Source organism: Opisthorchis viverrini (assembly GCF_000715545.1).
Source record: "Opisthorchis viverrini unplaced genomic scaffold opera_v5_90, whole genome shotgun sequence".
In the NCBI taxonomy this organism is placed as follows: domain Eukaryota; kingdom Metazoa; phylum Platyhelminthes; class Trematoda; order Opisthorchiida; family Opisthorchiidae; genus Opisthorchis; species Opisthorchis viverrini.
In genome coordinates, this window is record NW_008751743.1 from 654,000 (window position 1) to 671,264 (window position 17,265).

At 45.9% G+C, this 17,265-nt stretch overlaps 1 protein-coding gene across 1 annotated transcript in view; it reads left to right on the forward strand.

Annotated features, from left to right (window-relative positions):
- The window catches only part of T265_13633 (hypothetical protein), a gene marked incomplete at both ends in the record, with an annotated part of 99,364 nt that overhangs the window by 10,486 nt on the left and 71,613 nt on the right, over window positions 1-17,265 (forward strand). The window contains 2 exons of the mRNA XM_009169824.1: window positions 1,335-3,286; window positions 12,464-13,554. Coding sequence (XP_009168088.1) covers window positions 1,335-3,286; window positions 12,464-13,554 — 3,043 coding nt within the window. The remainder of the gene's footprint in view (window positions 1-1,334; window positions 3,287-12,463; window positions 13,555-17,265) is intronic.

Genomic DNA, 17,265 nt, shown 5'->3' on the forward strand with positions numbered 1-17,265 from the left:
TAAGGGCACAAAACTACACGCAGCGTAGATAAAAGTCTGAGCGGCTCACATTTTTCGGCAAATTGAACTGTCATATTATGTTGAACACTATTTTCTAATTCGGGGTAACCATGATGAATTGCACACTCACCACAAAAACACGGAAAGGTGGTTGTTCGTGTAAGTTCATACCAATTAGGTGCTAGTGCCGAAAACTCCGTAGATTCCGTAACCTCACTTTCATTTGCTGGATGCGGCACGGCGCCAGTACTTTGAAGTATCAACATCCGTTTGAGTTCCCTGGCCTTGAAATTCCAAGTTGTTGATCCGTTCGGAAACAGTAGAGTAACCTGCGTGAGAACCAGTGAGCGATAATCAGGAAGTGTGGTGATTGTAATATGGAGCCTTATGGGGCTCCAAGGATACTTCAGCGGGATAGTGTAGAACAATCTGACTTTAAGTCAGTTCCACCTAAGGGGAATGCCTTGAGCCAGCGCGGCTTCTCTCCTTGTATTCTATACATTATCAGCCTTTGAAACAGCGAATATTGTGTAACTTAATCGACAGCATGACAGAATTTGACAAACACAGTCTCCATATTGGGTCCTCTATCTTTGGCTAATGTCAGTCTGTTCGTGTACGTGACATACGTACACAAACAAGGATGGTTCAGAGGGGATTTGTTTAGCACCAAAGCCACTACGTTGCCTACAATAGGATGACTTCGAATGGTCCACCGCGGAACGCATTTTGTCATTTTGCGCAGCAAGAAAACAAGGCCAGTATGCCCGTGGATGTCGGGTGATGAAGGATTGGCAGTTTTTTCTAATTTGGCGGGCGACTGTTGTCGTCCATGAAGAAGGAGGAGCGCTTTTAAAGGAAAAACGAAGTAGTACATGGAAACACCATTTAACGTTAGTAACTTTCCTTTCTCAGCCCCAAAGCTATGGATGGTTCCTATCTTGAAATAGGTTAAGAACCATTTCCCGCGAATGAAGTAGCTTTGGCTGGACTCAAGCACAGATATGGTCACTGTATCATCCGTTATTTTGACAATGAAATTCCCCACGTTTATTATGCCCCCATTTGTAACCCCCGCCCCATTTTTGTGTTTAGTGTGTATATATGAACTGACGTTTGTTTGCCCTTACCACTTCACCCATTTGGCCTTGAGGTCATCCGGCCATTTGTATCTGACTTTGCACGTGTGACTGTCGCACGTTGGAGCCTGTTTGCTCCCTTGCTTTGCACTTTTGAAGTCCAAGCGGACTGTTTGTTTTGGACGCGTATCTACTGTCGAGGTTTGTACAAATTGTGAATTTCTCTTACCCTAATAGTACCATATAGAAACCCAGCTCCGACTTTGTTTTGCCTACCCGGAGGTTCTGGTATTACGCGTCACTCGAAGATACCGTTCGACCGTTGCAGTACTCGACAGTACTCGACTGACGGAAGACGATGTGGGAATCCTTATTGGTTGCGACGTATCCGAAGCGCACTGGGTCTTCGACCAGCGTCTGGGGGGTAAAAAACAGCCGTTTGCTGTGAAAACTTTACTAGGTTGGATGCTCCTTGGTCCGATGAAAAACGGAACGAAGCAGAAGGTCGTCAGTCATTGTATAACCGGGTGTAGTCAGGGCATCCAGGAGCATTTGCAGCGACTGTACAACTCGGAATTCGCAGACACTTCAGCATCGAACACTAGTCTCTCTTTAGAGGATCAAAGAGCACTGTTGATAGCGGAGACTAGTGCAGTGCGAGTAAGTGGGCATTATCAGCTACCGCTCCCATGGAAAGATAACGCACTTACCCTACCCGATAACTTCCAGGTGGCTAGAAAACGTCTAGGTAATCTGAAAACTAGACTGTGCAAGGATCGTGTTTTACACGGAAAGTACGATAAGGTGCTTCGCGCATACATGGAGAAAAGATACATTGAACGGGTGGCGGATGCCTCCACATTGTCATTAAATTCAAAGCAGTGGTATCTCCCACATCATCAGGTTATTAACCCAAAAAAGCCAGATAAGATTCGGATCGTATCTGACTGCGCTGCCAAATGTCATGGTGTGTCCCTAAACGACCACCTGTATCAGGGCCCCGATTTAACCACAAAACTTGTAAATGTTATGGTGGGCTTTCGTTTAGAGCAAGTTGCTGTGGCAGCCGACATTAAAGGGATGTTGCTACAGGTCAAGGTTGACCCCTGTGATAGAGACGCTCTGAAGAGCCTTGTAGCACAGGCTAACCGACGGGAGGGAAATGATGTCATGTGCCCATTAATGTCTTGGTCCTCCTGTTGGATGAAGCTACCGAAGGTCGTGGCTTGGTTACTGCATTACAGGCAACGTCTATTGATTAAGAAGGGCAGAGCGAGAAAGGAGGCTTTACCTTCCGGTGTTATCAGAGTATCCGAACTCCGCCAAGCACGTAATTGTTTGATAAAGATGGTGCAATCTGCTCACTTTGCACGAGAGCTGCATCAGATTAACGCTCCTGTACTGGATGCAAAGCGTTCCCGCAATCGGACTCAAAACGGCAGCTTACAAAAATTGTCACCTGTTTCGGAGATGGCTGGCAACCTGTCGACAGATTCATTCCTACAATGTTTGATGCGCTTCGTTGGTAGACGTGGTAAGCCCACCGATATATACAGTGATAATGGTACGAAATTTGTTGGCGCACTGAGGGAATTTCGGGATGATATAAAGCTCTGGAGCCTGAGCAAAATATCAGACCGACTTTTGACTATGGATATACAGTGGCACTTCAATCTACCAGCAACTAGCCATCGTGACGGTGTGTGGGAGCGTATAATCAGGTCGGTACGACGTATACTTTTATGTATATGTAGGGAACAGTGTTTGACCGATGAACAACTGAACACGCTTCTCATACAGGCCGAACGGATTCTCAATAACAGACCTGTAGTCCCGCTATCATCAGACAGCAACGATTTGGAGCCGCTTACTCCAAACAGTTTGTTGCTGATGCAGTGCTGTCCTGCGGTACCCGGTCGCGACGGCTTGGCTTCGCGATACCATGCCGGTTGGAAACAGGTCAATTATCTTGCTGGCGTATTCTGGCGTCGTTGGATAAGGGAATATCTGCCAACGTTGCAGATGCGTACCAAGTGGCTCAGAGCAACTCAAGAATTGAAACGAGGGGACTTAGTTCTGGTTTCTGGTGAGGACCTGCCTCGTGAGAAATGGCCTCTAGGGGTAGTAGATAGTTGTGAGGCGAGCCCTGATGGCTTAGTTAGAACCCTGCATGTTAGAACGGCGGGCGGCGTTCTTAAGAGAGAAAGGTGTGTTTACTGGAGGGACGCGAATAGGCTTGTACACCATCGAAGTCGGCACTTGTGGCAGGAGTGGACTCGGACCATTCGTGTCGGTGGCTGATGGGGTACCGTAGATTGGAGCTGAGCGTAGGTAGTAGGCAAGAACCGGGGCGCCCGCTGTATCAACGTGGAGAATTTGGCGGGCGGTGTATCATCCGTTATGTTGACAATGAAATTCCCCACGTTTATTATGCCCCCATTTGTAACCCCCGCCCCATTTTTGTGTTTAGTGTGTATATATGAACTGACGTTTGTTTGTCCTTACCACTTCACCCATTTGGCCTTGAGGTCATCCGGCCATTTGTATCTGACTTTGCACGTGTGACTGTCGCACGTTGGAGCCTGTTTGCTCCCTTGCTTTGCACTTTTGAAGTCCAAGCGGACTGTTTGTTTTGGACGCGTATCTACTGTCGAGGTTTGTACAAATTGTGAATTTCTCTTACCCTAATAGTACCGTATAGAAACCCAGCTCCGACTTTGTTTTGCCTACCCGGAGGTTCTGGTATTACGCGTCACTCGAAGATACCGTTCGACCGTTACAGTCACTTTGAAGGTTCGGTAGTCTCTTTCGGTTCAATACTTTATGGTTGTCGGGTTCTGCGTAACCGGCTCTCAAGAAGTGGTTTGATAATTTTCCTTTGTTTTTACCAACAATTTTGAGTGCCGTAACAAGTTTTCATGTGTTTAGTCGGCGACCTCTCATTGGCAGTGATTCCGCATCTCACAAAATTCTTGCTTGACTTCAGTTTTCCCTGCATTTATCCCTGTCATCATTGATTTGGATCTCATTTAGCGGAGATGGCAAATTATCCCAAGCAGTTTTTGCTAGCTTGACTGGGCGCTGAATTCTTTAGGACTGCACTGCATCAGCTTTATTAATTTTCTTGTGAAGGTCGTGTACGTCTTCTCCGTTCGGGCTGGTTTCAAGCAAGACTGCTTGAAGAAAATATGCATTCTCGTCAGGACGGAGTGCTAGACTTTTCAAATACATTTTTAAAAGAGGTCGTTTTGGCTTACGACTGAGGAGAGGCTTACGTAGCGCAACGCTTCCCGTGCTATTCGTCCCACATTCTTTGCACTTTTCCCTGGGCTAGCTGCACCGCGCAGTGAGCTCATTTTTTAAACTTACCGCTTTGCCACACGTTCTAGACTTTTATCTTATTTCTTTTCACCTTCTGCTTTGAACTGCCAAATTTTATAATTTCACTTGACTTCCATAAGTGCTTGTTCACTTTGTAATGTGAGACAATTATGTATCTAGTTACTTTGCACCTTATCGCTGGTCTTAGATTCCGGGTACTTTCTCGTCCTCATCCCAAACTCTACATATACATTCTTATTTAGCTCCACTGCACGAGTTTCTTAGAAGTCTGCCTTTTTGCACCCCTTTTGTGCCTTACCACACCCCCTTACATGTTGAACGTAACTTCACAAAAGGCTGCTGGTTGTGCAGCTCTTCACATGAACTAGCTGCACATTCGCCATCTGTTGAACCACAATTTTTATTTCGATTACACAATTGCTCGTTCCTTTACATAAACTCATGGGCAAACTCAACAGGATCAGGCTTAAGCGATGCATCATCAAAGTGAAACGCTTTCATGTATGATCACCTATCCTCATTCTTCACTGTCCCTGACAGATCGATGATGCTCGCTTTTAAGCCAGGGAAGTATAATGATAAGGATGATATGTTTTCGACGGATTTTCAGCAACCTTATGAATAGTACATTAGAAGGATGATAGGCTTGTTTTCCAAATGCAGTGTTTGAGAATCGTAATAACTCATAACTGCCTTCAACTTCGATCCACAATCCGATTGCCAAGTCTGGCGAGATTTGGCAGGCCTCTTTTGTTCCTTTCCCAATTCGGGTCCCAAAATCGGTGTGGCTGTCTTGATGCCTTATAGGAATGAAGGCCAAAAACTATGCTGCATGTTTTACGGATTCTATAATATTGTTGCCTCCCACTGGTTCTTTTCCGTCACAGTCACTTGGCCAATACAGGCCACGCCAAAATCCTCAACGGATGGGCCAAAAAACCCATGTGTCCACGGCCCAGATACAGAGTCGTATTGCTGGCAGTTGAATTGGTCAGCCGGTAAAAAATATATCTCCGCAGTTTCTCAACTAGGTGTGTTACTTGAGCAAACAGAATTATCTTAACTGAGCGTGGTTATTCCGAAACGTCTGCTTCCGACTATCCTTTGGTACTGTAGGCTTGCTGTGCCCATCAGCCTACTTATTCTTCCATGGCGACTATCTGGCCGTATGCAATGCTAACAAGTTTCCGTCACCAATGACCCTGGGTAGCAAGTCTTCACCCTGTCCAAAACCAGTGGGTTCACCAATTTTGGTTTAACACGTCCCTGTGGCTGCAACCCAGTACCTCGTACTCGACATCCTCAGTTTGCTATTAGAGGCTCGAGTCAGTACCTGAGAGGTTTTCACCTTTCCCTTCACCTATATGCTTCACTGTTCAGCTAACAGTCGCTCAACTGATCACGAGATTTGCCTTTTTCCTACACTTACAAACCACGTCACAAAAAGGCTACCATAACCAATGCACTAAAGAGCTCAAAATCGTGTTATCGTTGGGCAATTGCCAATTCTATTTCAAAAGTGTAATTTTTTTACAAAATTCCCGAAACCATGTCACTTTTGTCATCACACGGTCCTGATTCTACCAGTTTGAATTCCCGTTATACCCATCCTATGCCACTTGTGTCTTGCCATCCACTAATTCGGCTTTCTCTATGGCGTGCAGATTTGGGTGGCATGGTATTTCTGTTGAGCAATTTTGAGTAATTGATCTACTTTCATGCGTTTTGGGTAACTGCAAATCACTCATATGCCTATGTTATTACATTATTATTATTACTATATTATTATTCGCTGATCGAATTAAGGTGCCGACAAATGTAACGGTTCTTTTGTTTCCTTATCCCGGTAAGGTTTGTGTATGGAGAGGTTTGCATTTGGTTTCCATAGGAATGGCACTGGAAAGATATTTCGTTGATTTTATTGGTAGCCGTTTTAGAACTGGACCACAGATACTGTAGTGATCCTTCACGTTTTCCTTTACCTCTGACGACATAGCATTTTTGACTGCATTACCGGGGGAGAAGTTCACTCCTTTGACACCTGTATGGAAGGTGCAAGGTAATCGTTTATATTATTTTTTGTTTTTTTTTGTTTTTTATATCCTCCGTGGAATCCTAAAAACGTAGCAGTATTCATTGAGTTTTTCCATCGGGGAGGAAAAATTGCACTTTTTTCGACTTACATAGAGATTTGGATTCATTATTGGCTGGTGTCTTGGAATACCTGAAGAAATTGCGATGCCCACTGCTTACATTGACGTACACAGCTGTTGGTGCCTTCATTATATTTGAGACTATACTGCATCAAAGCCCACATCCTCAATCACACAAAAACAACACGCACACACCTACTGTTCCCAGGAATGGACACACAATGATATATATATATATATATATGTACAAGAGATTCCCAACCCTACACTACAAGCATACAAAACCAGTGCCCAAATTTTTTCATCATGCACCACTTGTCAATTAAGGATGATAGCCGTGTTTCGAGGATTAGCGGCCACTTCTCTTATATTGAATTATCTCGCATATGCTGTCATCCAACTCACGTAAAAATTCAGATAAACTAGTCCATCATCTCGACAGTCTTATAGGTTTGATTTTCCTAATTCACTATCCTCCGGTGTGCTTATACCAGTTTGCTGTAGACCACTTGTAATTTATAATCATGTGTGAGCAAACGCAACCCCTGCTTCGTCACCAGTCTAGTAAGCACATAATAATTCCGATTCTGTCCCATCTAATCACCTGTTATCAACCCCCTAATTGTGCGAACGTTAAGTTGTTCCCTCCCTAATATTATCTAATATTATCCTATCTGATATCTCAAACTCGTCAAGCTTTACTGATCTCATCCCTTTCCCTCGTCCTCTCGATGTTTGACCATCGGCAGTACCCGATTTGGCCGCCGTGTTTGACTGTCATCCGCCTCACTTGGCCTGTGACCTGCGTTCACAGAGGTCCTCAATCGGACAAAAATACCTGCGATCTTACAACGGCTTCGTTCCACCTCCGCGGATTTTCTCGGTCAACCTAGAAAAATATTGCTTATAGAATTGCACCTCCCAGCACAATACCCTAAATATAACGTCTGGCATGGGGCTGCCCAAAAAGCGGAGCATGTCAACCCAATGAGTCTACGGCACTTCAACTATACTCCCCTTATTCTTGACAGTGTCATCTCTCAACCATGTTCAATAAACACCTTGCCCCAGCTGTCTTCAGAACTTGTTCACTCAAATTTGCCTTTTGTTGAAATCTGGCCATTTTAGTAGACCTCTGGTCTGCGCGCTTCAGAAAGTCGATGATTTTCTGCGCAGTTCGCTTTCTGGCTCGTGAGTTTTCACCAAACCACTCTACCAAGGGACTCTTGCACCCGACTTCACCGTAACAAAAGTGCACCTCTACAGTTTGACCGCAGACCAGTTGTCTGCATTTCTAATTTCCACACTTCATCCGCACTAAAGCTTCTCGTGAACTTAGCCATAAGCCAAAGGTTCAAGGATACGAGGCCTCATTGGCCCACGCCGGAACAACACAAATGATTTTGTTTAGGTGAGCGAAATTTCAAGGTCATGAACCATCACCGATTTGCATTTAGTTACCGGTTTACGAGAGGTAAATCCCCAAATAGCACTTTACCATGTTTTGGTGTTCTGTGGCAGTAAAAAAAACGTCTATTGAATATCCAGTGCTAATTGTACACTGGGAGATCGGTCATTGCAGTTTGTTTGCTTTTACACGCCTTAGATTTAACAAACGAGATATTTTTGTGCTGCGAATTTCGTCACAACACTTTTTCTCATGGAGATCAGCTTCCATTATGTACAAACGTGTCAGAAGACAGCATGAATTGTGCCGTGGATGTGCTGGGGCCACCTCTGCGGATGCTTGCATTTTCCATGTATGCAGAGCTAGCCTGTGGACAACATAGCATCGGGGGTACGTGCCAGTGAATTATTGCCAAGGTAGTACCACTTCTATTAGCAATTACTCATCGTAGACTGAATGCGTCATAAAGCAGTCATCATGATAACGGCAGCCGTTGTCACCCAACTCGGCTACTTTTGGCGACTGCCGGGCACGTGACGCTGACTATGAGGCCACACCTATACATGGCAACATGATCTAACGGCCAACGGCGACCCGTCAGAATAACGATAATACTGTTAATTTTGACTTGTGGGTGGCACACCGTCAGGTATGATCATAATGTTACAGTCAGAATAAAAGCATGACTGGCCGGGATTGTGAGCAAAGGCGATTAAAAAGGGACAGCGTCATGGAAGGTGGGTATTATCCGGTGTAGGCGTGACCAACAAACCTGCTCGGGCAGAGAGGCGCAGTCACTATTTCCTGTTGGATAGAATATCGTGCAAGATCGGGTCGTTAGGATTTGAAGGTGGATGGCAAAAAACAAAGTGAGGGAGGACGCAACAAGAGGCTCCCTGCCTGATGCATGATAAGAAAAGTGTAACGGCAAAAAAGGAGGAACGGAAACATCAGATCGGGTGAAGCAGCGGAGTTGGCGTCATCCAGCCAGTCATACTGAAGGAGGCTTGTAGCCAGGGCCACAAAAAGCATTAGTGGGGATGATGAAGTGGAGGGATTACCAAAGCGGATAAAGGTAACACGAATCACAAAAAACATGGTGTACAGCAAAACTAAAAGACTCACCGGTGTTGCTATTGTGGAGTCGCGCATAAAAGTTCTTTGAAAAGGTGAGATGATGGCAACACACGAGCCGGAACGCGAACTCTGCAGAGTTATTGAATTTTGCAGGAAGTACAGGCACAAAAAGCACGGACACAAATAAAGGATTAAATTCGAACTGAAAGTTTAGCAGTTTGGAATGAATACGTCACGGAGGCAGCTGGGGTCAGGTGGGGAGCTTGTTTGTATTTGCAGTTAAGGGAACGAGTATGCGAGAGGTTGCGGTCAAGAGAAGCAATGGAATAGTTGCGAGTGTGCTACCAAACTGAGCGTGACAGTGCCGTGCCATCACTGGCCTGACATACTTCGGTTTTTGGACAGCCTCCTAACGAACGTCACATTTAATGTAATTGGACTGGGATGGGCGATTCTTTGAGCAGCTGAATTATTTTCCATCTGACCGAGGAAGCAAGGTGGAACAAAGCCGATATAGAACCGCAGGTGTTTTGATCCCACTAGGGATCCTGTGGTTGTAAATCACAGGCCCGGTGGACTGGATAACAGGCAAACAGATCGTCCGGAATTGGATGTGGTTAGTAAAGCATGCTGGGTCTGAAGAGACATCAAATGTGATAGTGGACATTAATACACATAGAAAGAAATACTTGACGTCTTCTGCGATCAAGGTGATGACAACAAGTGATTATATGGGAAAAGGATATGGATATATATGTACTTAGTGGTTTAGCGATCAAGGGTTTGGTTAGCTAACATGCGGTATTAAAATAAAAGCGGTCCGATAAAAGCCGATATAAGCACGCAGAGTGGCGGTGGGGTTGAGGAAACCGGATGTATAAAGGCGGACAGGAGTGAAACTCCGAGATGGTGGATTAGTTGATTTGGGAATTGTTACATGAGTTGATCAGTACCAGGAGGGAAAGCAAGTGCAAGTGAAACGGTCACCAGTCCCCGAAGTGCTGCCATCAGCTTCAAGTTAAAAAGTGGTGAATGGCGAAAAGCTTTTGGTGGGTCTGAAGAGACATCAAATGTGATAGTGGACATTAATACACATAGAAAGAAATACTTGACGTCTTCTGCGATCAAGGTGATGACAACAAGTGATTATATGGGAAAAGGATATGGATATATATGTACTTAGTGGTTTAGCGATCAAGGGTTTGGTTAGCTAACATGCGGTATTAAAATAAAAGCGGTCCGATAAAAGCCGATATAAGCACGCAGAGTGGCGGTGGGGTTGAGGAAACCGGATGTATAAAGGCGGACAGGAGTGAAACTCCGAGATGGGGGATTAGTTGATTTGGGAATTGTTACATGAGTTGATCAGTACCAGGAGGGAAAGCAAGTGCAAGTGAAACGGTCACCAGTCCCCGAAGTGCTGCCATCAGCTTCAAGTTAAAAAGTGGTGAATGGCGAATAAAAAGCTTTTGGGCACTAGTTTCGAATATTGGTATCGGAGGTTTAAGAACCTCTGTATAACTATGTTTCTCATTGTGTATGTTCACTCCTGGGGCAGGATGTAGGTGCGTGTGTTCGTTTGGTCGGCTAAGTAAGCTTTTGTGCGGTACAACCACAATTAAGACAAAGATAGCTGCAGTTCCGCATGTTGATGTAAGCAATAAGCATCATGGAGTCTCCAGGCTATTCCGTCTGTTTGTTTATGAATTTCTTTTTTTAACGGACCGGAGGCCAGTTTTTCATTTTTCAATTCTTTCATCGTCTGTTAAATGACCCAACCAGGACGAGCCCAGCCGAGCAGAACAAATAGGGTACAACGGTGCCCTATTACTGATCACCTGAATTAAAGGCAATGCCACGAACCACAGGAGATCGGAAAAGCACCCGAGCTAATAAAACGGTGACTCGCATAAAATTCCGAATAATCTATCGGGTCTACGTCAGAATGCTCCTTGAACACTCTCCTTGACTCTACAGGATGCGCCAAAGACCTCATCTTCATTGAGCGTTCCCAGCGGGCCGCTGCTAAAATGGTTGCCGGGCTCAAATCCTTGGACTACGAAACGCGTCGCGCGGTACTTGACATCTTTCCCCTGAAGTATCGTCGCCCAAGGGGAGATCTAATTTCTACCATTCATCTAATTTCACCACTGACTCAACAAACATACGGCGGGGACATGGTAAGATTTTCAAGCCCAGAGATAATATGTTCATCAGGCAAAAATCTTTCTCATTTCGCGCAGCAGCTACGTGGAACGGCCTCCCTCCGACAGTTGTCCACGCTAATTATAAAACCCACTTCAGAGCACCATCAGGCACTTATTTACGGGAATCCTCGCGCTGGCAAACATACTGCCTGCACTGAGAACATAAAGGAGGGACACGCCCTTTTTCACTTGTGTCCTTCAGGTGAACGGCAGCCGCTGAGTGACAAGAACAAAATCGGTCCGGGAATCTGGGACAAATGCCTTGATCATGTGTATCTATCCGTAAATCCGTGAATACACTTTAGAATAGGTATCGTGTAATTTCACTGTTATGCGAAGGTTTCTTTGCTTCAAAATACCTTTTCGGAAAAAAATTATGACCGTGGGTATAAGTTTTCGGGGCTGTTCATTTTGCTACCGATCCGATACCTATCGGCCTGTGGGTTGGGAATCCCTGGACCCAAAGTATTTTACTCCAGTGGAAGAATTATATAGGACCACTGTCCAAAACGTTCCCGAGGCTGACGCGACGTTCGTCCCAAAAAACCAGCACGCACTCGGATGAACCGCAGGCTGCAAAAAGGATTCGTCGAATTCTGGAAAAAAGATCCCAGCTATTTTTCAAAAAGTTGACTACAGGGGATACAGAAGATGAGCTGGCATTTCGTAAAATGCGGAACCGCTCTAAATCAGAAATTTGCAATTGGAACACACGAAAACAAGCCACCATTCTGGACCTCGCTCGAAAAAACAAACCGTCCTGTTCAAATACATGAGACCGCACTACAGAAACAAGCCATCCGCGTTCTCCTTGAGAGACAGAAACGGAGAACCGACGAATGACCCAACAGTGGTATCTGGGGTTTACAGAGAACACTATGCGTGTCTATACTCAGCCCCAGCGTCTTCGTCACATCCACCATTGTCAAGGCGGAACTACGAACAGCCTCTAACCGACTTGGTCTTCACGGTGGAGGACATTCATCAACTCTTGCACAAGATCAACCCATTCTGCGCGTCGGGGCCCGACGGGGTCCATCCAAGGATCCTGAAAGAAACGTCCTCCACACCGACAAATAATCTACACCTAGTGTTTCACCAGTCGCTTGACGAAGGCCGCCTTCCCTCTGCTTGGAATGAAGCGATTGACACGCCAATCTACAAAACTGGTGACTGAATGTCGCCTGGCAGCTACAGACCTATAAGCCTCACTAGCGTGCCGTGCAAGGTGATGGAACGCATTCTGAAGCGAGCCATCCTAGATCACCTTACTTCCAGCAATCTGATATCTCCAGCTCAACACGGATTTCTCCCAAACCGTTCTTGCGTGACAAACATGCTCGTGTTTATGGACAGCTTAACCCAAGCCAAGGACGAAGGACTCATATCGGATGCCATATTTTTCGACTTCTCAAAAGCATTTGATAGGGTCCCACACGTCCCGCTGCTCCACAAACTCGAGTCTTACGGGATTCAAGGGAAAATCCTTCGCTGGATCAAGGCGTTCCTATCAGACAGGTCATTCCGAGTGAGAATAGGCTCAACCTATTCCTCTCCAGCGCCGGTCTCCATTGGAGTTCCTCAAGGCTCCGTCTTGGGACCACTCCTGTTTCTGATCTACTTCAACGACCTCCCAGACGTTCTTGGGAGTCCATGTTTACTTTTTGCGGACGACTTGAAATCCTGTTGTTCCAATGCCAGCGCCCTCCAAATGGATGTAGACGCTGCCAAGCAGTGGTCGTTGGACTGGCACCTTCCTCTGAATGATGAAAAGTGCGTCCATGTGTCGTTTGGAGGGGATTCAGCGAATGCCTTTGTTATGCATGGTGAAAAGGGACCAGAAAACATCATGAGGATAGATGCCAAAAAAGATTTAGGCATCTGGGTCTCCTCAAACTTGTCCTTCGCATTAAACCATGAGAAATCGGCCCAAAAGGCATTCGCCATTTTACGGATGATCCGACGTACCTTCTCCCGTATTACTCGCATAGACTTCCAAATACTCTATGGGGCCTACGTCAGACCGCTCCTGGAGTACGCCTATCAAGTTGTCTACTCAGGACGTACGAAGGACGTTACCCTCATTGAGCGTGTCCAGCGGGCCGCCACGAGAATGGTTGCCGGCCTCAAGTCCGTGGACTACGAAACGCGTCTCGCGATGCTTGATCTCTTTCCCCTGGAGTACCGTTGCCTCCGAGGGTACCTAATTCTTACCTACGCCCTGTTTGATCAAAGCTTGGCAAACAGGTTTTTTACCGTTGACCCAGCAAACACCCGGCGGGGACATAGTAAGAAAATCTTCAAGCTCAGGGCACACACATTCATTAAACAAAACTTTTTTTCATTTCGGGTAGTAGCTGCGTGGAATGACCTTCCTCCGACGGTTGTACACGCTCCTTCTCGAACCCAATTTAAAGCACTATTAGACATTTATTTATGCGAGTCCTCGCGCTGGCGAGCATACTGCCCCGCGCTGAGAACATAAAGAGCAGTGCTACACCCTTTTTTCACTTGTGCCTTGCAGGTGAACGACAGCCACTGACCGACAAGAACAAAAGCGACCCGGGAAACTTGGGCAAAAGCCTCGATCCTGTGTATCAATCCGTGAATCCGTGAATGCGAATCCTCGCGCTGGCGAGCATGCTGCCCCGCGCTGAGAACATAAATAACAGTGCTAGGCCCTTTTTTCACTTGCGCCTTTCAGGTGAATGACAGCCACTGACCGATGAGAACAAAAGCGACCCGGGAAACTTGGGCAATAGCCCCGATCCTGTGTATCAATCCGTGAATCCGTGATTCCGTTTGACCAATCAGCTGCTATTGAGCCAGGTGCTAACTACGCAGAGTAGATCATATTTCGGCGTCCTTCCATCACGCGCAAAACTGAGTGATCAGCGGTTGGATCTAGTCAGTAAAACGATGGTTCGCGATTCAAAGCCATAGAAATTCCGAGCCACGAAGATTTTTGGTGGGTCCTCCCAGTTCTTCTAGAGGCCGCCTGAGTGGAAGAATCGTCCTCGATTGAAGGTTATACATATCTCTGAGTGCCAAAAGGTACTTATCGGCCAAAACACGGATTCTTTTTGCCTGCGGTCTTTCGCCTTTTCGGGATTCTGACCACCTGTGTCTCAGAGTAACAGCTAGAATCGGTTGGAACCAGCAAATTCGGAATGAGGTGATTAGAAAACGAGTCTTTGGTATTTCGCCTGAAGAGCACATTCGTCACTGTAAGTTAAGGCGACTTAGTCATGTGTTACGCTGAGTTACCGCCTGTCGGTAAGAGTGTTATTTTGCGAGTCCACTTTGAAGTGCGGGAGAAACAGCTCAGTGGTTGGAGTGCGAATTTTCTGAGCAGAAATTACGGGGCTCGAGCCCGATCTCTGCATCTCGAATCCCTCTATCTAGGTTCGGGAAACCTAGCATGGCCCCAGCTCTCATAATTCCTTCGGGTGGATTGGCAGCTAGGTGCCGGAACGATGCTACAGCTGAACGTTTTCTCCTAATTTGGAGCGGTGAAAGCCCAGAAGTGGACAGAGAAATAAAGGATGCTGCAAAAAGTTTGGGTGTTATCGATTTTTAACTTCAACGATTAAGCCCACGCGACTCTCCCTGTGCTTGGCTGGAGACAGTGAACTTTCGGTCGCTAAATAATGCCAGTATCATTTATGCTGTCAATTTCCATAGAGACTATCTTGTGTAGTAGTATAGTAGTGTATATGTATGTAGATGGTTTAAGGTTTCATCCCTGTTGCCTGAATTGGTGCAAATCCCTCTCTAAGGTGGCGTGTTTTTCTATCTTGTTCTGTTCTATCGTGGAGATATTACACAGACTAGCCACTTCTGCGCAATTAGTACATACAGTGTGTCGTGTGCATGGGGGATTAAAATGTGGCTGGGGTAGTGATCACTCCAAACGGCGTGTTTTGAAACTCATAAGCCTGAATGCATCACAAGTGCAAACTCTCAGCCTTCATTAGGCGAGATGGCCCAAGTGGTTAGAGCGCGAATTTACTGACCGGAAGGTCCGTGGTTCGAACCCGACCTCTGCCTCTCAACTTCCCCTATCTAGGCTTGGGCAACCTGGCAGTATCCCAGCCCTCGTGCCTTCTTCTTTGTGGCATGGCAGCTAGGCACCGAAAGAGTGCTACAGCTGAATGATTTATTTATTTATTATTTTTCATTAGGAGGTTTACTTGGTGGAACCTTGAGGCTAAGTGTTCTGAACCAAGCTTCACTCCCCAAGACACCAAAGATAAGCAACATTGTGTGGTGAAAAGTGATCATTCTGAATAAAGGTATTCAACTTGCGGTCATGTCTCTTCCCCAAAGCTACGGGTCAAGCCCAGAGTGATGCACAGGGTCCGGTGATGTCCTTGCTTATTTGAGCCAACAGATTTTTGCACTGGACTGGAATTAGCCACGGTAGTAAACGGACAGTGTTGTTGGACTCGTTTTACCCGATCAACATCTGAATCCTTCGGGTGGCATACGAGCTAGGTACCGAAAGGGTGCTGCAGGTAAGTGATAATCTCTATTTATTTACCTTTATCCGAATCCTTTCGGGTAAAGATGTCGATGTACTCCGAGAGAACTCCTATTCTTGATTTCACCGGAGAACTCACTGTGGACACCAACCCTGTTAGCAATATGGCCAGGTAACGTTAACCTGCCAAAATTCCAGTATGCTCTATCTATACATCTGGGAAAAGGTGCAATTTCAACTCATCTTTGAGAATTACTGCGGCCCAGGTATGGGTTGCCTGCATTCCATGATGCTGTCTTTGATAGACTAGCTAGTTGGGTCAATGACGATTTCCTCCCAGCATTTTTGCATGATGCTATCAATCCGGAAATGTGAAAACACTGTACAGTAACTTCTATCTGCAAAAACAGTTGGTCGGTTTAAAGGCTGATCAGTCAACCTGATCCACATGTTATTGAGAGTATTGGAGTCCGTTGCTGCAGATTAAATGGTTTTACGTGGATGGAAGGACGCCACCCCACAGGCAACATAGCTTGAGACGTCACAGATCCTTTCCCGTGAACTCATTGCTTTGCCGAGACTTATGGACGACACCGGTTGACTAAAGGCCTCGGGGTAGGTGTGACCTTCACAGGTTTTCTTGAGACATTCAGTCTCAGTTGACGAAACTATCAGGGAAAATTTGCTACGACTGCCTAAATTCATGTGACCGTTCAGCTGTAACACCCTTTCGGTGCCTAGCTGCCACGCCACCTGAAGGAAGCACGAGGACTAGGGTGATGCCAGGCTGCCCAAGCCTAGACAAGGGAAGTTGAGAGGCAGAGGTCGGGTTCGAACCACGGACCTTCCGGTCAGTAAGTTCGCGCTCTAACCACTGAGCCATCCCGCCGTTGTATTGGCTACATCGAAAGGGTCTGTTGATGCCTCAAGACGACAGCTGCTGTCGAACACGGTTTCGCCTTTTGTTTCCTAAGTTTTCTGGCATTCCGGAGTCCGTCATGTAAATTGCACAAGCAACCTCTTACTGTTCGTTGCCGTCACATTTTCTTTTATGCACCCAAACTGCCTTACCCGAATAATGTACACAATACGCTTGGAGTTGAAAACTTTGCTTTTGGATTGGTTTTATACATAATTCCACATCATATTAACATTTCTGTTGCATTTAGAGAAGGTTCCATGGCTAATATTGGTGAGACTATGTTGCTGTCGTTCATTAGGGTATTAGTGTGGTTCGACCCAATCTAAAGCTGTCACCCTAATGGAGTTATTGGGATTGAGTGTTACAATGATCTCGTGCTCCATACTGGCTGGAACGTCTTCCCACGGGGTGCAGGTGTGTCAGGATAGCCACAGGGGAGCGGTCAGACTGAAAATGTTAGACCCTGTAATACTACTATCATTTATGTTTGAAGAGCATGGTCACAAACATAAAAAGTGAGTGCAAGCGATGAATGCGAAAGAGTAACAGGAGAATATGGGAGAAAAGAGAGAAACGTCTCATTCGAAATCATGC